The 24,277-nt window shown below is 34.3% G+C and overlaps 1 protein-coding gene across 12 annotated transcripts in view; it reads left to right on the forward strand.

Annotated features, from left to right (window-relative positions):
• ADGRL3 (adhesion G protein-coupled receptor L3) overlaps positions 1-24,277 on the forward strand; it is a 936,369-nt gene that overhangs the window by 895,145 nt on the left and 16,947 nt on the right. For all 12 annotated transcript variants that reach the window (XM_070292434.1, XM_069593110.1, XM_069593111.1 and 9 more), the window contains 2 exons: positions 440-565; positions 11,581-11,677. In XM_070292434.1, coding sequence (XP_070148535.1) covers positions 440-565; positions 11,581-11,677 — 223 coding nt within the window. The remainder of the gene's footprint in view (positions 1-439; positions 566-11,580; positions 11,678-24,277) is intronic.

Genomic DNA, 24,277 nt, shown 5'->3' on the forward strand with positions numbered 1-24,277 from the left:
TCTGCTCTGTCTTTAAATATTTTGTCTCCTCTTTTCTCTCACCTATTTCCATTTCCTCTTCTCTCTAAATTCCTGGCTAGACCTCTGTCTAAATAATAGTTGCACCAATAGGGATATTTTGTATCAGATCTATAAAGCTAAAAATAGCGTAGAAAAGTCTTAAGTTTTTGTTTTTTTCAACTAAGAGATTATATCATTATGGTGTGATTGGGCATCTGTGTGTTTATGTGTTTTAAAAAGTCCAGTTATACAAATTTAAGTCTTGACAGTATGGATATTATTTTACGTTGTAAAAAACATAACATGTATTCTGAACAGACTTTCTTATTTATATGTGTAGGGCAAAATGTTTTAATTATCTGAAAATAAAATTCACATACATTTTATATTCCTAGCTGAAATGAATTCTTTGATAATAGAAGCTAATGTTTTTGACTAGGTACGAAAAGAGTATGGGAAATGCCTACGAACACATTGCTGTAGTGGCAAAAGTACAGAGAGCTCCATCGGCTCAGGGAAAACATCTGGTTCTCGAACTCCTGGGCGCTACTCTACAGGCTCACAGGTAAACAATATTTGTTAATTAAAATGAACTAGCTCTTATCTGTGTTCCATTATGAGCTGCTGTCCTATCTTGATGAGATTTATTTTCTATCCAAAGCATTTAACACAACACAATTTTGTTGTTTTGTTTTAGTGTGTCTCAAATGAAAATGGTTATGACAGAAATTTAAGAAACCAAACTGCAAAAAAATTTGAAGTTTAGAGTCTAAGTTTGAATAGTAATTCATGATTTCAGATTGTTCCTAGTTGAATGAAAAATGAAGGTGAGGAAAGGAATTTGACATTTCACCTAAAATTCTAAGAAAGTAATACTGTACATAAATGTTTCTGAGTTAATTACTTCTTTTAACTAGTCTAGTAATTCTTTATTGAATACTGAAAATATTTACTTATTAAATAGGTTTAATAAAAAGTTATAACTCATTTCATGTTGTATGTTAGTAGGTCAAAGGGCAATTCAGAATACCAAAATAGCATCATTAATTTAACTGGTCAAAGTGCTTACTCCCATGAGTCCAGCACTTCAGTTCAGTTCAGTTCAGTCGCTCAATCTTGTCCGATTCTTTGCAACCCCATGAACTGCAGCATGTCAGGCCTCCCTGTCCATCACCAACTCTCGGAGTTTACCCAAACTCATGTCCATTGAGTCGGTGATGCCATCAACTATCACATGCTCTGTCATCCCCTTCTCCTCCTGCCTCAGTCTTTCCCAGCATCAGGGTCTTTTCAAATGAGTCAGCTCTTTGCATCCGGTGGCCAAAGTATTGGAGTTTCAGCTTCAACATCAGCACTAGATATATTAATAATGACTGTATCACCCCTTTCAAAGGAAATTCTGAACTTTTAAGTAACTTATCTTCTATTTTCCACACAATGTCAGTCCAAAGATTACTATGTAGAAATTTCAGCAACTCTAGGATGCTAAAATGTGCCAAATAAAAGACATATGTGGGTCAAGCATGAGTGAGTTTGAGTTCCAGTTACCAAACTAATATTTCTAAGAATATATGATTTAGTGGGAAAAACAATCATTTTTGTAGTGTTGTTAATTGAAATTTTCTGAAGAAGACTTGACTTGAAATTCCAAAACAAATTTATAAATCAGGAGCATATTTTAACTCTATTAACTCAACCTTCTAAATTTATTTATTTTAATTTGGTGATTATATATATACACATATATATAATAAAAAGATCATTTGTTCTTTGACTAATTCCAATTGGCTTATAAATATAATAGGTTCAGTTTCTCTAAACAATTCCATTCATATGCTTAGAAAATTAAATATCCTTGGAACCTTTAATTATAATAGCACTTGCCAAGCTAATATATCTGATTCTCTAAAACACATTCATTGTCAGGCTGGACAGTTGTATACACTGAACTAGCACTTGAAAAACTTATAAACCAAAGATAATAAACAATATTATCAGAAATGTTTTTATCACACTAAAGGAGTTATGTTTTATTTTATAAATAAAACCACATATTTGCTATCAATCTAATAGTTCCAACTAAACATTTGAAAACTAACATGTAACTGTCAAACCTATCAGTTATATGTTAGTTTTAGAATGTTTATTTTTATTTTGACAAGTTATCCTGACACTTAACACAAATTATCATAATATATGGAACTTATTTCCACATATAATAGGCAGTTATTTAAAATTTGAATTTATTTTATTATTTCTATGCCTTAGTAAGGTTGCACAGTTGTAAATTAAGGAAGCAAATGTACCAAATTAGATGGACTGAGATTTCTGAGTCAGGACTAGTAAATTTTCATTCAGAATCTGAGTTTCATGTAAGAGTGGAGGCACACCTGGATACTTTCTGTATAACCTTCTTGTGATCCAGTCCTTCATTTTCAACCTGATAATTCTTACCTCTCTTTTTGTAACAGTCTTTTCAACAATTTTAAATTGAAATTTCTGAGATTCTGTTTGTCATTTAACTTGATTTGTTTCTGCATTCCTTCATAGAACTGAACTTATCAACCATTATCCTACAGCCATTTTATTCACAAATGTCTTCAGTGAAATCATAATATTTCGGAGCTTTATGCTTTATGTTAGAACAGAGCTGTGCAATGTTTAGCATTACTTCTAACCCGCAAGATAAAATACTGCAGCTTAAAAGAACAATCATAACCTTTGTGAGTGGGTAGACCCGGTCTTAATTCTAGCCTTGCCATATTCCTACCAGCTGTGACACAAAACAAGTCATTAAATCTCACTAGCCCTCAGTTTTTTCATAAGTAAAGTGGTTTCTGATTTCTTACATCATTAGGCAGATTAAGCTAATTTTACAAAACATGACAAATTGTATATGCTCAAAAAGTTGGAATATATATCACTTACTGGTGTAATTTCAGGTATATATTTTAAAGTTGTCTTTTTTTTTAACTTTTATAGTTATAACATCACAATTATAATACTGTGAAGAAAAACCTCATGTTGTTTTCTTGTGCTTAATATAATGCAATTCTGTTTGACAGTCTAACACTACACAAAGTACTATTACTTAAATATAGTCTGTTTAGGTAGACATAATAAACATTTCACATTAACTGTGAAATTCCATGTACAACATCTAAAACACTCACTGATATTGAGGTAAAATTTTGAGAGTAGAGGTGTCTTTTTCCACATCAGAGAACTTCTAAAATCACAATCATTATTTTTTGTTGTTAAGAAACATTGGATTTATGTTATAAAATGCCAAGCAATATTATAAGCTCCTGTGATAAAACGGTTAAAAGACAACTTCCTCCAAGATCTGGGGCTTTCACACTAACTGTAAAAGGCAGAAAATTTATTAGTAATCAAATAAACCAACAGAAAATATCAGATTATAAAAGTTGGTGCAGAACCAAATATAGCCATATGATGCATAAAGTCCAGGTGGTTACTTGGATTAAGCAATAGGCAAAGACTGTTTGGAAAAATGACAGGAAGGGTGTTCAGGGAAAGAGAATTTCAGGTGACAGTGCATCAAATATAAAGCCATTTAGGTGGGTAAGAACTTGAAACTTTGGGAGTAGGAAGAATGTCATTGGTTCAAGTGGTATGTGAATGGGAGATGAAGAAAGCTGGAGACGGAACCTTAGGTATTTGTAAGAGAACTGGAGTTTTTATTTTATTTAGATTATTTAGAAAGTTAAGGATATAATTTAGAAATGGAGGTGACAGGAAATCACCCACAGGTAATAAAATCATGTGGCTACTGTGTAGGTAGTGGAAGGATGTGATTTTCAAGACTAAAAAGTAAAAATCCTCTCCATCTATTAATCTCCTAGTGGTAATCACTTATAAAAGATTCGTTTATAAAAACTCTGAACTGAAGTATTGTTCTTTCTACCTTGACCTTTCATTAATTGTTCTGTCATCTATTTTCAGTTGTTTTGTTGAGTTTGTAGATGTATTTACTTTTGTTATACAGTATTTTAAACAAAAAATATATGTACCATATGGTGAAGTGTAATAATAAAGCCTGTGAACTTATCATCAAACTTAGGAAATAGAGTATTTGCCATATGTTTTCCCTTCTTGAAACTTCTCTTTAAGCAATCCCTGTATCTCCCTACCACAGACAATCTACTAACCTTTGTTTATCATTTTCATGACTTATTCTAAAAATTTCTTCACCTCTCCAAAAGATGTTAATTACTTCACCTTCTTAAAATATTTCTTTAAAATTGTATCTTATTGTGTGTAATATTCTGCGACTTGCTTTATTCACTGGCATATTCTAAAGCTTGTCCTGGTCCTTTCCATGAACATTTAAATATAAGCTTAATGCTACATATTATATATTTTTCTCTGATTGCAACACTTTACCCTTATCTCCTTTTACTTTTTCAATTATTATTTGATATAGTATAACTTCATGGGAAATAGATGGGGAAACAGTGGAAACAGTGTCAGACTTTATTTTGGGGGGCTCCAAAATCACTGCAGATGGTGACTGCAGCCATGAAATTAAAAGACGCTTACTCCTTGGAAGAAAAGTTATGACCAACCTAGTTAGCATATTGAAAAGCAGAGACATTACTTTGCCAACTAAGGTCCGTCTAGTCAAGGCTATGGTTTTTCCAGTGGTCATGTATGGATGTGAGAGTTGGACTGTGAAGAAGGCTGAGTGCCGAAGAATTGATGCTTTTGAACTGTGGTGTTGGAGAAGACTCTTGAGAGCCCATTGGACTGCAAGGAGATCCAATCAGTCCATTCTGAAGGAGATCAGCCCTGGGATTTCTCTGGAAGGAATGATGGTAAAGCTGAAACTCCGGTACTTTGGCCACCTCATGTGAAGAGTTGGCTCATTGGAAAAGACTTTGATTCTGAGAGAGATTGGAGGCAGGAGAAGAAGGGGATGACAGAGGATGAAATGGTTGGATGGCATCACTGACTTGATGGACATGAATCTGAGTGAACTCTGGGAGTTGGTGATGGACAGGGAGGCCTGGCGTGCTGTGATTCATTGGGTCGCAAAGAGTCAGACACAACTGAGCGACTGAACCGAACTGAACTGAAAAAGTTCTAATCTCCTAAATCAGGAGCCAAATGATTGAAGTCAAATATTAGTTATACCAATTATTAGGTCTGTGATATTGTACATGTTAACCTCTAAATCTCAATTTTGTAATGAATGGGAGATTACATACCTCAGGGAATTCTTGGGAGATTTCAGTGAGTGAATACATGAAAAACACAGGAGAGAACCTAGAAGAATTAATTGAAATATTTGTTATATTTATAAAATGTATTTTATATACACACACAATAATTATTATATATCAGGTACCATTTCAGGTGAACAAAAAAGGACAGAATTTTTATTTTACTTTTTTCTTTTGGCTGCATAATGTGGCCAATGGAATCTTAGTTCCCTGACCAGGAATTGAACCTGGTCCCTCAGCAGTGAAAGTGTGGATTCCTAACCATTCAACCACCAGGGAATTCCCAAACTTTCTGATTTCTAGAACCTCAAACCTATATGCAGAGATTGGACATTACTGTTTGGGCATTAAATATAAATATAAGAAATGACTATATTATAATAATATGTTGTGTGTAGAAAATGGTAAAGCTATGAGGGCAAAAAGTTGCAGAGTTGGGTGCATGAAATACAATTCTATATAGGATGATCAAGTTAGGTCTCTTTAAAGAGAAAGTATTTGAGCAAAGATTGAAAGAGATGTAAAAGTCATCCATACCCGTATCGGGGAAAGAGTACTCCATGCAGAAGAAATAATCAAACAAAACCTAAGGCAGAAGCATGCTTGGCTTGTTACGGAAGAGCAGGGGAACAGGTGTGGCAAGCCCAGGTTGAGAGATTAATAGAAGATAATAATAATAGAAGATAATGGGGCCAGCTCAAATAAATGTCACCTAAAAAATAGACAGGGAGGCCTGGCATGCTGTGATTCAAGGGGTCACAAAGAGTCGGACATGACTGAAAGACTGAACTGAACTGAAAAATAGGCAGGCTTCCCAGGTGGCTCAAATGGTAAAGAACTTGCCTATCAGTGCAGAAGGCACAGAAGACATGGGTGTGCAAGAGCCCCTGGAGGAATGAAATGACAACCCACTCCCTATTCTTGCCTGGAAAATTCCATGGACAGAGGAGCCTGGCAGGCTACAGACCATGGAGTCACAGAGTCAGGCACAATTGAGCACACCTGCAAAATGATCATAATTTAATCAACCCTCAGTTGAGATGTCACTTCTTTACTGCAGTGTTCTCAGATTTCCTCAGTTCACTTCAGTCGCTCAGTCGTATCCAACTCTTTGTGACCCCATGAATCGCAGCACGCCAGGCCTCCCTGTCCATCACCATCTCCCGAAGTTCACTCAAACTCATGTTCATCTAGTCGGTGATGCCATCCAGCCACCTGATCCTCGGTCGTCCCCTTCTCCTCCTGCCCCCAATCTCTGCCAGCATCAGAGCCTTTTCCAATGAGTCAACTCTTTGCATGAGGTGGCCAAAGTCCTGGAGTTTCAGCTTTACCATCATTCCTTGCAAAGAAATCCCAGGACTAATCTCCTTTAGAATGGACTGGTTGCATCTCCTTGCAGTCCAAGAGACTCTCAAGAATCTTCTCCAACACCACAGTTCAAAAGCATCAATTCTTCGGTGCTCAGCTTTCTTCACAGTCCAACTTACATCCATACATGACCACTGGAAAAAACCATAGCCTTGACTAGACGGACCTTTGTTGGCAAGTAATATCTCAGCTTTTGAATATGCTACCTAGGTTGGTCATAACTTTTCTTCCAAAGATTAAGCGTCTTTTAATTTCATGGCTGCAGTCACCATCTGTGGTGATTTTGGAGCCCCAAAAATAAAGTCTGACACTGTTTCCACTGTTTCCCCATCTATTTCCCATGAAGTGATGAGACCAGATGCTATAATCTTCGTTTTCTGAATGTTGAGCTTTAAGCCAACTTTTTCACTGTCCTCTTTCACTTTCATCAAGAGGATTTTTAGTTCCTCTTCACTTTCTGCCATAAGGGGTGGTATCATCTGCATATCTGAGGTGATTGATATTTCTCCCGGCAATCTTGATTCCAGCTTGTGGTTCTTCCAGTCCAGTATTTCTCATGATGTACTCTGCATAGGAGTTAAATAAACAGGGTGACATTATACATCCTTGATGTACTCTTTTTCCTATTTGGAACCAGTCTGTTGTTCCATGTCCAGTTCTAACTGTTGCTTCCTGACCTGCATACAGGTTTCTCAAGGGGCAGGTCAGGTGGTCTGGTATTCCCATCTCTTTCAGACTTTTCCACAGTTTATTGTGATCCACACAGTCAAAGGCTTTGCCATATTCAGTAAAGCAGGAATAGATTTTTTTCTGGAACTCTCTTGCTTTTTCGATGATCCAGTGGATATTGGCAATTTGATCTCTGGCTTCTCTGCCTTTTCTAAAACCAGCTTGAACATCTGGAAGTTCATGGTTCACGTACTGCTGAAGCCTGGCTTGGAGAAGTTTGAGCATTACGTTACTATCATGTGAGATGAGTGCAATTTTGCAGTAGTTTGAGCATTTTTTTGGCATTGCCTTTCTTTGGAATTGGAATGAAAATTGACCTTTTCCAGTTCTGCGGCCACTGCTGAGTTTTCCAAATTTGCTGGCATATTGAGTGCAGCACTTTCACAGCATCATCTTTCAGGATTTGAAAGAGCTCAACTGGAATGCCATCACCTCCACTAGCTTTGTTCGTAGCGATGCTTTCTAAGGCCCACTTGACTTCACATTCCAAAATGTCTGGCTCTAGATGAGTGATCACACCATCGTGATTATCCGGGTTGTGAAGATCTTTTTTGTACAGTTCTTCTGTGTATTCTTGCCACCTCTTCTTAAAATCTTCTGCTTCTGTTAGGTCCATACCATTTCTGTCCTTTATCAAACCCATCTTTGCATGAAATGTTCCCTTGGTATCTCTAATTTTCTGGAAAAGATCTCTAGTCTTTCCCATTCTGTTGTTTTCCTCTCTTTCTTTGCAATGATCACTGAGAAAGGCTTTCTTATCTCTCCTTGCTATTCTTTGGAACTCTGCATTCAGATGTTTATATTTTTCTTTTCTCCTTTGCTTTTCACTTCTCTTCTTTTCACAGCTATTTGTAAGGCCTCCCCAGACAGCCATTTTGCTTTTTTGCATTTCTTTTCCATGGGGATGGTCTTGATCCCTGTCTCCTGTACAATGTCATGATCCTCAATCCATAGATCATCAGGCACTCTAACTATCAGATCTAGTCCCTTGAATCTATTTCTCACTTCCGCTGTATAATCATAAGGGATTTGATTTAGGTCATACCTGAATGGTCTAGCGGTTTTCCCTACTTTCTTCAATTTAATTCTGAATTTGGCAATAAGGAGCTCATCATCTGAGCCACAGTCAGCTCCCTGTCTTGTTTTTGCTGACTGTATAGAGTTTCTCCACCTTTGGCTGCAAAGCATGTAATTAATGTGATTTCAGTGTTGACCATCTGGTGATGTCCATGTGTAGAGTCTTCTCTTGTGTTGTTGAAAGAGGGTGTGTGCCATGACTAGTGCATCTTCTTGGCGAAACTCTATTAGCCTTTGCCCTGCTTCATTCCGTATTCCAAGGCCAAATTTGCCTGTTACTCCAGGTGTTTCTTGGCTTCCTACTTTTGCATTCCAGTCCCCTATAATGAAAAGGACATATTTTTTGGGTGTTAGTTCTAAAAGGTCTTGTAGGTGTTCATAAAACCATTCAGTTTCAGCTTCTTCATTGTTACTGTTTGGGGCATAGACTTGGATTACCGTGATAGTGAATGGTTTGCCTTGGAGATGAACAGAGATCATTCTGTCGTTTTTGAGATTACATCCAAGTACTGCATTTCAGACTCTTTTGTTGACCATGATGGCTACTCCATTTCTTCTAAGGGATTCCTGCCCATAGTAGTAGATATAATGGTCATCTGAGTCAAATTCACCCATTCCAATCCATTTTAGTTCACTGATTCCTAGAAAGTCGACATTCACTCTTGCCATCTCCTGTTTGACCACTTCCAATTTGCCTTGATTCATGGACCTAACTTTCCAGGTTCCTATGCAATATTACTTTTTACAGCATCAGACCTTGCTTCTATCACCAGTCACATCCACAACTGGGTATTGTTTTTGCTTTGGCTCCATCCCTTCATTCTTTCTGGAGTTATTTCTCCACTGATCTCCGGTAACATATTGGTTTCACATTTCCTAGACAAGGATATATTTTTTTGTTATGCGCACTTAAAAATTATTTCAATTGTGTATCATAATAGATATTAACAAAACCACAAAAATTTAATTGTATGGCACATTGATTTACCCTTCCCCAGATCAATTATTAGAACATTGGCAGTAACTTAGTTACCCTTTGAATGCTTCTTAATCAGTCACTTCAAGACATAATCAGCATCTTAACTTTTAACAGTAGCTTTTCTTTTGCATATATTTGATACTTATCCACATGAAATCATCCAGTACATATTCTTTTGTTTTCCTTCTTTCCTTGGGCATTATGTTGCTGCAGGTGACTATATTGCCCTTTTATTTTCATTACTATGTGTGTTCAGTCCATTCAGTCGTGTCCGATCCTTGTGACTTCATGGACTGTTGCCCAGAAGGCTCATCTGTCCATGGGGTTCTCTAGGCAAGAATACTGGAATGGGTTGCCATACATTGCTCCAGGGAATCTTCCCAATTGCAAGACTGAACCTGTGTCTGCCTGCATTTTGTGCATTACAAGCGGATTCTTTTGCCACTGAGCCACCTGGGAAGCCCTTCATCACTATACATTATTCTATGATCTATGTGTCCATCGTACCATTGATAGTCATTGAATTGTTCACAGTTTTCAGCTATAATTAGTAATGCTTCTATAGAGATTTGTGGACATATTGTACTTTTGCATTTATTTGTTAATTTATATGTGATTAATCTGTCACGTATTAGTCTAGCAGGACCATGAAGGCAAAGTGTTTGTGTTTGCCTTTCATCTTTGTATCTTCTACATTAAAGAGGTCAATTAATATGTTTATAGTTAGTTAACCAATAAAACAAATGTGAGAAATTGATTCCAAGTATTTCAGTTTGAATTTTGAAGTATTTTTCAATAGAAACATTTTTTAATTGTGAGGTTTATTGCATCGGTTTTCTTATTGTATTTTTATTACTTTTGTTTTGTTTGTATGTGTAATATGTGCAGTTTCTGACCTATATAACAAAATAGACAGTATTTCTAAGGGATAAACATGACCCAATATTCATAAAACCAATCATCTAATATTTGAGGATTAGGTACTCCTATTATTTGAGTTCAAATATATTTGAAACATAACCCTTTTGTGAGCTTGGTTTCACCATTAGTACTAGTTAGTACTAGTTAGTATTATAACTTTTTCATCCTTGGAAAAGCTTCTGAAAATATTTTGTTTCCTGTTCACAAGACCATTATTTCATTTTTGATCCCTAACTCTAATAAAGTAACTAAACAGTAAAACGGAAAAAAGTCTCCCCCCACAGTGGAAAAATCTTTCTTGATTTATCAGACAGTTAGAAAATTGAATTTGAGAATTTATATAATGATGTAAGGATTTCAGTTCTCTATAAAACTTCCTACTATATGGAAATGAATAAAGATCAATTGACTTCCTTTGTTTCCTTCAAAAGATAGAAAAGTCAAGATAGTATGTAACCTGTAAAATTATATTGATCTTCTTACAAAATTTATAGAAAATGTTGTTTAGTAGCATCTTAATAATATTCTATGTTCTTTTCATCCCAAACTATTTGTTCTTATAAGGTTCTGAATTAAGTAAAATTTTTGTTACTAAACCTTTAATTTAATGCACATTTAAATATTAAATTCCCATAAAATTACAGTGAAAATAACTTGTTTTACCTTAGAAATTAAAATTACTAAATTCTATCTAGAGTACACTTCTATGTATCTACATATACATCATATGTATCTTTTAAATTGGCATATCACATTACATTTGGGGCTTCCTTGGTGGCTCAGTTGGTAAAGAATCCTCCTGCTATGCAGGAGACTGACTGCAATACAGGAGACACGGTTTTGATCCCTGGGTCAGTTAAATCCTCTGAAGAAGAAAATGGCAACCCACTCCAGTGTTCTTGCCTGGAAAATTCTATGGACATAGGAGCCTGGTGGGCACAGTCCATAAAGTTGCGAAGCATCAGACACAACTGACCAACTAAACCACCACCATTACATTTATTTCTTTTAAGTAGTTATAATGACTTCTGGCATACGCATTGAAGAATACACTTAATAAGAACCAATGATTATCATTAATTTAGTTCCTGATGTTCTCATGCTCCTGTACTACAAGCATGTGGAAGCTGTGTATTTGCCAGATTCCAGAAATAAAAGCCTCATATAAGCCTATATTACAGAAATGAAAAAAAAAGAGTGACTTGTGCAAAGGTTCACTGTGTGGTGATTTTATCTCCTTTTTCCTTTTTCTTCATCCAGAGCCGAATTCGTAGAATGTGGAATGATACGGTCCGAAAACAGTCAGAGTCTTCCTTCATTACTGGAGATATAAACAGTTCAGCGTCACTCAACAGAGGTAATTAGAAATAATTTTTCATATTTACTCTTTTGTGATTACTTTAAGAAATTCCTGAATGCATTGCTTTATTTGCAACTTCTGGACTTTGTTCCATGTGATAGAAATATTGCAAAGAAATAAAACGTGGTTGAGTGTAGCAGTGTATTCCACTATTCATAAGGCTTCTTTTCTCAATCCTGAATTTTCATATCTTTTCTGAAAGTAAGTTAAAAAGTGAAAAATTTCTTTCTCTAATCATCTGCCACTGCTATAAACTGGTGAGTTGTCAGGCCTCATTGGAAGCTGTGAAAATGGGCAATTATGTGGCTATATAGTCTGCTAAGCATCATAGAGTTCCACACTGTCCCAGGTATAGAGCAATTTCTTAGTCTTTGTGGAAGTAAAATTATACTGTCTAATATACTTAAGGCAACCTGTGTATTTTTGGAAAAATCCCATCTAATCTTAATATCAATAAGATGTGTTCAGATAATATTGGATATTTAAAGATACAGAAGGGAAAACCCACTATATGTAAATTTTATACATATGTGTATATAATAATTCTTTCAGTGTGTATATGCTTCTGGTTAAAATTTTTCTGGAATGCCATTTAGATTTTAAAATTACTTAATTACTATTTTGTTTGTGCTTGATCTTTCTTATTCCCTCTGTCTCTCTCCCTCTTATTTTCTCCCTCTCCTCCCCCTCCCCATCGTAAATGTATGTGTGAGTGTGAGAGAGAGATATTAAAATTAAATTGACTGCAGTAAAAATGGGTAGAAACAATGTTTGTGCAGAGCTGGGGTACACTACACTCTGTGCTGGGAAATCTTTAGAACATAGTTTTATCTTGGGGATGGTGCTGGCATGAGCACATTTTAATTAGACTGTCCTAAAAGAGACATTTTTTGATGCATACATTCTGTGGTTATTTTTATGATTTTTTATGATCAATATTGTTATTTTTATTAGCTCCAAACTAGAATTGTTTGCTTTAAACCTACTTCTGTCTACTTTTTGTTACATCAAATGCTACTTAGAAACAACTAATTCACTAATTATGGCTTATGATTAAGAATGATTCAAATACTGGTGTTCTTGATTACTTTTAGTCAAATAAGTTGCATCTTGTTTATATAAAAGAAGTTATAACAAATAGTGTCTAAGTTAAATTTGATTTAGGGATTCATCCATGTTGTATAAATCTTGATTGACTTCCATGCTTATATGTGTGGTAGTGATAAAGTAACTATAACCTAGTGATGATATTAAATTCTCTACAACACTTTTGCTTGTTAGAACAGTGAGTGCAAATATTCTTCCAAATATGAAGAAAATACATTAAAATAAAACAATTACCTCCTTGTATTTTATTTCATTTTCAGTTTATTTTACATAGTATCTCACAAGTGTTCTCTTTTTAAGTTTACTTTTATGATTAGTTTTATAAAAATTTAAATATGAATACTCAACTCTTTGAAATACTTTCTAAATCAGAGCAAATATATTATCTACACATGCCTCCAAAGTTTAGGAAATAAATTGCTTTCATAGTGACAGATTTTCTTTTTACTTTAAATAATACATAGAAATAATACATTGAAAATGTATAGTATGCTCCTTTAAGAAAACTATTCTTTTATTCAAAGCTATCCTTATTAATAAGATTTTTTGTTAGGAGAATCTTGCATCTAATGATCACAGAAACCATAGAATGTATTCTTTAAACAAAAGATGAGGTTTGATTATAATAATGCACCATTTATTTGCTTACTGTGAAGACAGAGAAAACATGTAAACTACTTGGCTTAGCATTGTGATCTAGATTTATATTGATATTAAAGTATGTAGCTTTATTAAAAATTATTTTAACTGAATAATTTTTATGACCTTGATTTTAATGTCAATTGCACTATATAAGATTGCTTTGCCCTTTTTAGTTCCTTCTCAGAAATTTCATCAACTTGGAATATGTGCTATGTATGACTAGGTCAATTTAAAATATATTTAAAGAAAATAATAATATTTTATATTGTCTGATTATATATTAAATCTGTTTTTAAAAATCTTCAGTTTTAAAGGATACTTCTTAAAGTTATTGAAGAAAGGGTACAAAATTTCTTGTGATATCCAGTAAGTTATTTGGCGATGACTTTGGGGAGAGGGTAAAACTGACTTTATGGTTTGTTTGAAGTATGCCTATGCAGTGATCTTTTCCTTCAGGATATATATTCTTCCTTTCACTCAGTGACTTTAATGGGGAGACATCATAGTGATCTTCCTGATCTCCTATATTAATTTCCTAGTCCCCCAAGTCAGAAACTCCTCATTTTATTCTCATCTCATTATTTTTTATCTTAGATGAGTGCAGTACTTTAAAATTTTATTTCTTCATATAATATCTCTGAAGATAGTCTTTTAACTTCCTTCTTTAATCTTGTCTTAATCCCCAGGGTCCTATCTTCCCTGCATTCAGGCGTGTGTATCATATTTAGGTAGGTGGCATATAAGATTTACCCTTCCAGATAAACACTTCAGTCACCTCAGCAGCATAATTATTTACATCTATAATTCAAAAGATTATATTCTCTATTATTAAAATAAAAATGTTAGGCACTACATCTTTACATCTTCATATATTCTAACTTCCCATTCATTCTTAGTTTCTTACAGTTATAATTTTTTTATTTCCAACTTCATTTTCCTTTCTTTCTAAATTAGATATTTTAAATCTCTTATGTTTGTCTTTAGAATACTTCTGACCTTTGAAAACTACAAGAAGTTGTCTAAAAATTAGTCCCATTTTCAATTCAGGATTTCTTTTCTATTCATACCACTGTCCAATTCATTAAAAGAAAATTATCTTAAAATTCTGTATGTCTTATCATCTATTCTTCCAAATAAGAACCATTATTATCATCTTTGGGATTCATTAAGAATAAAACATCTACCATGCAGTGAATAAATCCTTCTCAATTGTTTATATTTTTTCAAATTATCCTTAATGTTTGGTTCTTGAACCAACTTGTTATATCCTATGTATCAGATTATCTGTCTAGAATCTCCAATGTGATAAATTTGATTACTATTGGGATTGTACTCCTTGGAATCAAGCAAGACTTTGGAAGATTTATTGATAATTTTCAAATTTATGAAATCATTCTTAGATGTTCTCTTGGGGATTTTGTTATTTGGTCACCTCATCTCTTTAAAAGCTTTCATTACATTGTCCTTGAAATTTCCATATTTTGAAGATGTTTTCCAAGTGTTCCCTATACATTTTTAGACATTTTTCTTCTGACAACTTGTTTGCCACAATGCTACACACTCATACAAATCCAGAATTTCATGAAGCCAATTCCCCAAATCCCAGAACTAACATCAAGTTAACTTCACCCATTCTACTGTATAAACAGGGAGAAGGAGCTTTTTGAGAGCCCTGAGGTGATGGTTGTTTACAGAGAGTTTCAGAGAAAGCTAACTCTGATCCAAGACATGTTTCACAAACCCCACTGGATAGTTTGTTCCTTTGTTCATTTAAATATATACAATTTGCATATACCTTGAAGTCATCCTCAGTTCCCAAGCTGCTCCCAGGACAATGGAACACTAATTCAAATTTTTGTTAGCTCAGAATTCCTGATAGTAGTAGAAACAATTTGTAGCTAAGGTTAGGTTTCCCACCTGTATCCCCTACCCAGTCTCTACTGGCCAAACTATATTCTAAGTGATTTAGATTAGCAAACTTGAGTTTGATCCAAATATATAGCATTTGATGAGAAATTCTCTGGTAGTTCAGTTATAATAATTGTTACATGTTTCCACTCTTTTTGTAGATATATATAGAAATTGTGATATTTTCTGAAATGAGATCTTATTAGGCTCCATCACATGAATATTTATGTCTCTCATTTTCTTTTTGTTTAATAAGTTGAATTGACATCAGAAATTTCAATTTAAAAGCAAGGTTTGGTAGGTAGCTGCTACCAATATGTCTGAATTATCAAAAGGTGCCTCCCCACTTCCCAGCTGTGGACTGCAAAAATGTGTCCCGTTTGAGTGGGAGAACCACCAAAAAGGCATTTCTCCTTCTGGAACAATGACTTGGCTAGTACTGTGAATTTTATTTTCCCTTATTTCCCATTCTCCTTCCCATCCACATCCCACACAACGTAGATTTTTCTTCATGGAGTTATGACCAGTAAAGCTGTATTTATGTAAGCCAAGTTTAAGTGTTACATGGCAGAGGACTATCTAATCTGTAGCTGTATTTTACGTAGCAGTTTTGATTATGAAGTGTTAACCTAGGAACTTTCAGTAAATTGCTGAACTTTTCAGTGTCTTTGCAGTAGGGATATAAATAGTGTCTACTTCAGTGGGACCTTGAAAGGATTGACTTAATATATCATAGTTGCTTACAACATGCCAGGAACATAATAAGTACTATTATTATCATTGTATTCACAAGTTCATTAATATTTTCTAACAAATGAAAACTGATACTTGCCAATGATCTCAAGTAATCAGATATTAAAATTCATCATTCATTGCAAAGGTTTCTTTCACTTTGTAGTTTCTAGTAATAGGTGGGAGGAATGAGGTAATTACCTGAATGTCAAGCAAAAGAAATAATTTACCTAGTATGGTGCTCCCCTTGACACTAACAAAAGGAAATAAACTAATAAAACTGAATTGTCTCTTTTGAATTAGAAATTAAATGCAAATTATACCTGTGTAGTTGCATTTTCTATTTTTGATTTGTATCTATATTTTAGCATTGAGGAGATAAATGTAAAATATTTTTTCTCCCTACCTTAGATGGTATAAACAAGCACAACCTTCTCTTTCCTCCAAGCCCTCCTGTGCTTCAAGGCTTAGAGACACTAGCTCAATGTAGACAGGTCCTCTAGATAACCAGATACATAACAGAGTAGGAATATGACTCGCTCCCTTTTTAAATTCATATCTTCTCAGAACCTATATTGTCTTTCCCAGGAGGCTGGTCACTGGGACAGATGAAGCTTCACAAGAAATGACGGGCTGTCTCCTTAAATTTAGGCTACTAAACATATTTTATTTTTATATATTTAAAGAAAATGCAAATGAAAAGATATAAGTGGTCTTTCACTGTAATTAATGATTTATATATATTAAAACTACTAGCGTGAATACTCAAACTCATTCATCACCTTATTAATGTCAGTAAGTATAATTTGGCTTACATGCATGTGTCTTATTGCCCCCAAAGCCTTGCTGTTTTGAAGGATTATAAAATCATTGGCTGCAAATATTAACCAGATTCTAATATAATCTGATATCTATTTGTGAAATTTGTAGACACCGTTATCATATGCCTAAGCTAACAGATAACTTGCATAGCTAACAGATCAGACTGGGCTATATAACAAATTACTTTGTTATGAACAAGTATTATGATGACATGAGTACAAATGCAGTAAGTATCCCATGCATGGACACATTTTTTACTTGAGATTCACCATTTTATTTATATCTAGTATTTTTTACTTTTATATTTGTGATTGTTAATGAGGCAACAGCGACTTCTGTGTTTCTTTCCTTTCTATGTGTCTTCAATATTCCGAAAGTATATGATAAAATAAGAGTATCTCCTGTTGTAGGAAAATCAATTCAATACACAAAAGCAAAATGATACAGATTTTAAAAGTGAAATATTGTATCAAATAGATAATGTAACAATGCTACTAATAACCTGATTCCTTGATTCCTCAAGGAAGACCAAGTAACTTTCAGAGTGAACTTTCCATTGCAATATGAGATATATTAAATATTGATCTCTAATCAGTCCGGGGCATATGTTCTTGCTATCAATTGTTAGCAGGAACTGAAAAAGAAAAAGCTTTAAAATGCTTTCCCAGTGAGTCCTACTTATGTTTTGCTCTTAACTTTGTCCCTTTGTTAGGAATCCTTGAAATCGTCCAGGCTGTCGCAGCCAACTATACAATAGTAAAAATGGTGTTATTACTATTGTTATTATAATTTTTAAAGATCTCTTCATAAAGAAGGTTATTTATGTAAAGTAGATGTCTTATTTTTATAGAATATGATCTTTCTCCCTTTATATTTAATTTATAGTTAGCAGTATCTTTTACTGCTTTGTTATAAACCAAACAAGCCACAGTGAGATACCTTGATAACTTCTAAATATGGTGCTATAGAACATTTCCAATTAGTTTTTAAATACTACTGTTTTCTGTAAGTTGCTGAGGATGTAATTTTTTTTCTTTTAGGGAATAGTATCTTTTTTGAGAACTAAATATGAATACTCCAACTTATCTTCAGAAATTACTGGTGTTCTTTTCTCTGCTAGAACACAATATACTCCTTTTCAGCCTTCATAAATTTGAAATTTCTCTGTTATTATGTGTAACTGTCATTTTCTTGTTGTACACTGTTCATTATTTATTATCCATTATCTTTATATCCATGAAGAACTTGGGTTTCTTGGTAACTTGTCCAAAATCATGTGGCTAATAAAGTACTAAATCTAAATTCCAAACAAGGTCTTTCTGACCAGAGAGCCCTACTTACAGCAATACAAATTTTCATTATTTTCTTATGATGACAACTTTTCAGGAAGCTTACTGAGGATTAGAATTAGAGATCTTTTCCAAGAATGTATTTCAGAATGATTTTTATTACCTTGTATGGAAATATGTTGTTCTTAAAGCACAATTATTCACATCTTTATTTCCTAATTGCCTTGATATAATATTCATTTTCTTTCACTTTATTTTCTTCTAAGCACAGTTCTTTAGTATGGATTCATTCATCCTACTCACTTAGGGAAACTGTAAGATATTGTGAGTAAATTGGGAGATGGAGTGACAATACAATTTTTTTACAAAATGATTTGATATTGAATATGCAGAATTAATAAACATAACTGTTTAACTATATATTTAAATGTAACTGCAGGACTTAGGTTGCAAGAATTTTATGATCATTCTTTTTTCCTGGAAGTTCTCAAATACACAAAATATCAAGAAATTTTATTAGTAGAATCCTTTTCTCTTTTGTTTTTAATTTCTTGTGTTTCAGTAAAAGGATGACTATTTTGATTGGGGCAAAGATTGTGTTAAAAAAATCTGGTAAATAGCTTCTGCATATAATTTAGTAATAGAACCAAAGATATAACTTTTCCAAATCTCTATATTCCTGAATTTGATGTTCTTGAACTGTGTCCTCCCAGAGGGATGTATAATAATACCGAGAAAAAAAATTGGAAATTTATTTGAGTTGACTGCAATTAGGTAGTGTTAATGTTGTAAGTTTCCACAGGACTGGAAAAGGTCAATTTTCATTCAATCCCAAAGAAAGGCAATGCCAAAGAATGCTTAAACTACTGCACAATTGCACTCATCTCACACACTAGTAAAGTAATGCTCAAAATTCTCCAAGCCAGGCTTCAGCAGTACGTGAACCGTGAACTTCCAGATGTTCAAGCTGGTTTTAGAAAAGGCAGAGAAGCCAGAGATCAAATTGCCAACATCCGCTGGATCATGGAAAAAGCAAGAGAGTTCCAGAAAAACATCTATTTCTGCTTTATTGACTATGGCAAAGCCTTTGACTGTGTGGATCACAATAAACTGTGGAAAAGTCTGAAAGAGATGGGAATTCGAGACCACCTGACCTGCCTCTTGAGAAATCTGTATGCAGGTCAGGAAGCATCAGTTAGAAATGGACATGGAACAACAGACAGGTTCAAAATAGGAAAAGGAGTACGTCAAGGCTGTATATTTTGTCACCCTGCTTATTTAACTTATATACAGAGTACATCATGAGAAACACTGGGCTGGAAGGAACACAAGCTGGAATCAAGATTGCCAGAAGAAATATTAATAACCACATATATGCAGTGACACCACCCTTATGGCAGAAAGTGAAGAGGAACTAAAAAGCCTCTTGATGAAAGTGAAAGAGAAGAGTAAAAAGTTGGCTTAAAGCTCAACATTCAGAGAATGAAGATCATGGCATCTGGTGCCGTCACTTCATGGGAAATAGAGGGGAAACAGTGGAAACAGTGTCAGGTTTTATTTTTGGGGGCTCCAAAATCACTGCAGATGGTGATTGCAGCCATGAAATTAAAAGACGCTTACTCCTTGGAAGGAAAGTTATGACCAACCTAGAGAGCATATTCAAAAGCATACACATTACTTTGCCGACTAAGGTCCATCTAGTCAAGGCTATGGTTTTCCCAGTGGTCATGTATGGATGTGAGAGTTGGACTGTAAAGAAAGCTGAGTGCCGAGGAATTGATGCTTCTGAACAGTAGCATTGGAGAAGACTCTTGAGAGTCCCTTAGACTGCAAGGAGATCCAACCAGTCCATCCTAAAGGAAATCAGTCCTTGGGTGTTCTTTGGAAGGAATGATGCTAAAGCTGAAACTCCAGTACTTTGGCCGCCTCATGAGAAGAGTTGACTCATTGGAGAAGACTCTGATGCTGGGAGGGGTTGGGGGCAGGAGGAGAAGGGGATGACAGAGGATGAGATGGCTGGATGGCATCACTGACTCGATGGAAGTGAGTTTGGGTGAACTCCGGGAGTTGGTGATGGACAGGGAGGCCTGGCATGCTGCGATTCATGGGGTTGCAAAGAGTTGGACATGACTGAGCTACTGAACTGAACTGAATGTTGTAAGTTAAACTTATTAGTTTCATGTGCTCATTTCAGGTTGAAAAAAATCTATGAAACATCTTGTAATTCAAAATCTAAAAACAAACAAAACTAAACTGTCTTTCTCATCTGGAAAAATGCTCCTGCTATATTATAAGCATAAATGTTGTGATGGTATAAGTGCAATATATAATATCCAAAGTTAATTGATTCATCACTTGTTCAGATTTTTTTCTAAGAAATAGATTATATTAACATATCTGCTATTCTGAAAGTGAATAGAAGCTAGTTCATTTACATGAAAAATTAAAATGTGGAAATGGGATATGCTTTTGCATAAATAAAGTCTTATTAGATAAAAAATACTTACATTGTCATTGCCAATCATTCTGTAGTATCCAATAGCCCCTGTTTATTGCATAGTGAGTCTTTTGTTTTATATAGTTCAATCTTATATACAACATGCCATTTAAAAGTAAGTATTTATGTGATAGGCACTCCTTTGATCTTATAATAGACTTTCCTCATAACATTATTATAAAGGATGTGGGTTCTTCAAAAACTAAAACAAGTTACCCTTCACATTCATAGAGTAATTTACAACCCCAGAAAATCACTGGAGAACTAAGATAGGTTTAAGATGATATTACAGATTGAAGGAAGAGAGTTAGTCTTGATGCAGGAAAATAGAAACAATACATTTCCTGAAATAGCCTCAGTCTAAACAAAACAGAGCTGAGCTGATTACGATTATATGACAAAATAAGTTTTCTCTGAAAAACATTATCAAGAATCTCTGTATTCATAGACACATTGTTTTAATTCATATCTTTTCTCTATATACTTTTTAAATAATAAGTGTCCAAATTTAAAATTCAAACTTTAGCTGGTATAGGCTTCACCTTGTGGCTCAGATAGTAAAAAATCTGCCTGCAATACAGGAAGCCCGGGTTTGATCCCTTGGTTGGGAAACAAATGAATATAACTCTGGGAATCACATACCGCATTTGATACACTACATTCTTACTAAAAAGAAATATGATTTACTGCTATTTTACCTGTGGTTAAGCACTTTGGGCCTATTATATTTGGGCTCAGTATTCTTGTTTTGAGTACCTTGCCAAAGTATTCAAAATGTCTAAGTTAAAAGCATACAGAAATAAATGGCTCTGACCACAAAAGATGAGTTTTAGAGATGAGTGACTGAGTAGTATAGGTTCATCATTTCTACTTGCAGACCATCTACTTCCTATTTTGTGAAGCAAAGACTCACCAAGAATTCTGATTTCCAGCCCTGCCACCATTGACTTGAGTAGTCAAAAAACATAAGATCTCTGAGTAGCTTTCTTTCAGCTAATTATGTAAAAAACAACAATGAATATCTAATAGCATAAATTTCTTCAATAGAGTACAACCAGGTTGTGTTGCACTGCAGAGCAAATATATATATATATATATATATATATATATATATATATATATATATACATACATAAAATAATACTTTAAAGCTTTTAGAAGAAAATATATTTTAGATTTTAGGTTAAAGGAGTTCTTAAAAAATAAAATAACAAACATAAACTACCAAAAAAAGATAGGATTCTCATCTCAAAATTTAAACAGTACTCAAAAAATGAGCTACTGGAAGAAGATGTAAACAGTACCTGTAACAACAAAATGTTAATGCCTACATTGCAATGAATGTCTTCAAATTATTATATAAAATTCAACAATCTAATGTGTATGTGGGCAAAAGATATGAATCAACAATTCTCAGAATAAAGAACATTTACAATCAATAAATATATGAAAAATTACTCCATCTCTCTAGTATTCAGGAAAATGCAAAGTATAGGGGTAGCATGATATATTTCATACTCTATCAAATTGGCAAAATGTCAGCCAAACAATACTAAATCCTGGCAAAAATTTAAGAAATATGCACTACTTGTGAAAGTGTGAATTGATACACATGTATTTGAAAAAACTGAAAATGTGGGCAACATATGACCCAGTAATTTTACTTCTAAGTATTTATTGTAGAAAAACTCATGTATCTGGACAAGAAGAGATGTATAAAGCCAATTAGCACAAAATAAGGGAAAAGAGAATAGGTAAAATCTAGGCCTCCTGACTGTAAAGCTCTGAATTTACATATTAAAATAGAGGCAACACCTCTGCATTCAGAATATTCCATTTTATACTGAACTAACAATAATCCAGTCTTTACTCTGGAGACAACATGTCATTGAAATCCATATTAATAGATTTCCAGTGAATGAATTAGCTATTAAAAGAAACTGAAGTATCTCTCAACCATTTGAAAGAAATTTAATAGGCAGGTTGATTAAAATTTAATAGCAAACTTGTTGGCTATTAAAAGTGCATAGTGTGATAAATCAAGATGTCAGCTCTTCAATTTATGACTTCGGGAAAAAGTGATGAACGAACTTTTGAGTTTCAATAAAACATCTCTTCTTTGACACTTTGTAATTTAATTAATTGTTTGAATAAAAACAGTGAAAAAATATAAAAATATGGTTTCTATGTCTTCAAAATTTGTATCACTGTAAGGACACCATGCAGATTATTTTACTTTTATCATTATAAAAATCTTGGTCTTAATATGTCTGTCTCTACTTTATAAAATAGCCCTTTAAAATTGATTTAATCATTGCTTGCACTGTCTTTCAGTAGACTGCATTTGTGTACTGATATTGTTTTATTACACAAAAAAGCAGAAAAGTAGAAAACAAAATATTTCAAATAGAAACTGCCTATTGAATCAGTTCTCCATAGTTCTAGAAGTCACTTTTATCTACTTTTATTTTTATTTGTTATGTAAATTAATATGTGAATATGAAAAATTAACTGAATTTACAGAAAAGCATATGATGAAAAAGTAATACACTACTATAAGGTTCCTAATAAAATTTCATTGAAACATATTTTTGAAGAAGATGCTAAAATATGTTTGAAAGTCATTGACTTAAATATATTTAAGAAAAACTACCAGAGTAATTTTGGCCACCTGATATGAAGAGCTGACTCATTTGAAAAGACCCTGATGTTGAGAAAGACTGAACGCAGGAGGAGAAGGGGATGGCAGAGGATGAGATGGTTAGATGGCATCACCGACTCAATGGACATGAGTCTGTAGACTCCTGGAGTTGGTGATGGACAGGGAGGCCCAGCATGCTGCGGTTCATGGGGTTGCAAAGAGTCAGACACGACTGAGTGACAGAACTGATAGCTACTGATACTGACCAGAGTCATGTGTGATCTTGAATAAATTATGAATGTCTCTGAGCCTGTGTTTCTTTACATATTGTGTGATGATGGTCAGTTCAGTTCAGTTCAGTCGCTCGATCGTGTCCGACTCTTTGCAACCCCATGAACTGCAGCACGCCAGGCCTCCCTGTTCGTCACCAATTCCCGGAGTTCACCCAAACTCATGTGCATCGAGTCGGTGATACCATCCAGCCATCTCATCCTCTGTCATCCCCTTCTTCTCCTGCCCCCAATCCTTCCCAGCATCAGAGTCTTTTCCAGTGAGTCAACTCTTTGCATGAGGTGGCCAAAGTACTGGAGTTTCAGCTTCAGCATCATTCCTTCCGAGGAACACCCAGGACTGATCTCCTTTAGGATGTACTGGTTGGATCTCCTTGCAGTCCAAGGGGCTCTCAAGAGTCTTCTCCAACACCACAGTTCAAAAAAGATTTAGATAATGTTAAAATCTCATTCCATTGTAAATTCTTGGTTAAAACCTTTTTCTATTGTTACATTGCAATTGATTAGGTGATACTTATATATGTAAGGTATACTTTGGGTATGTCTGAATCATTTCTTCCAGATTTCTTGTTTATGTTATAGGTCCCTTGCTAAAGGGACCTGTATACCACTTTTTTTTTCCTGTATACCACTTTTCTTAAATATTTAAAAAGGAGGTAAAAGCCACAG

This window comes from Ovis canadensis, chromosome 6 (genome assembly GCF_042477335.2).
Source record: "Ovis canadensis isolate MfBH-ARS-UI-01 breed Bighorn chromosome 6, ARS-UI_OviCan_v2, whole genome shotgun sequence".
NCBI lineage: Eukaryota > Metazoa > Chordata > Mammalia > Artiodactyla > Bovidae > Ovis > Ovis canadensis.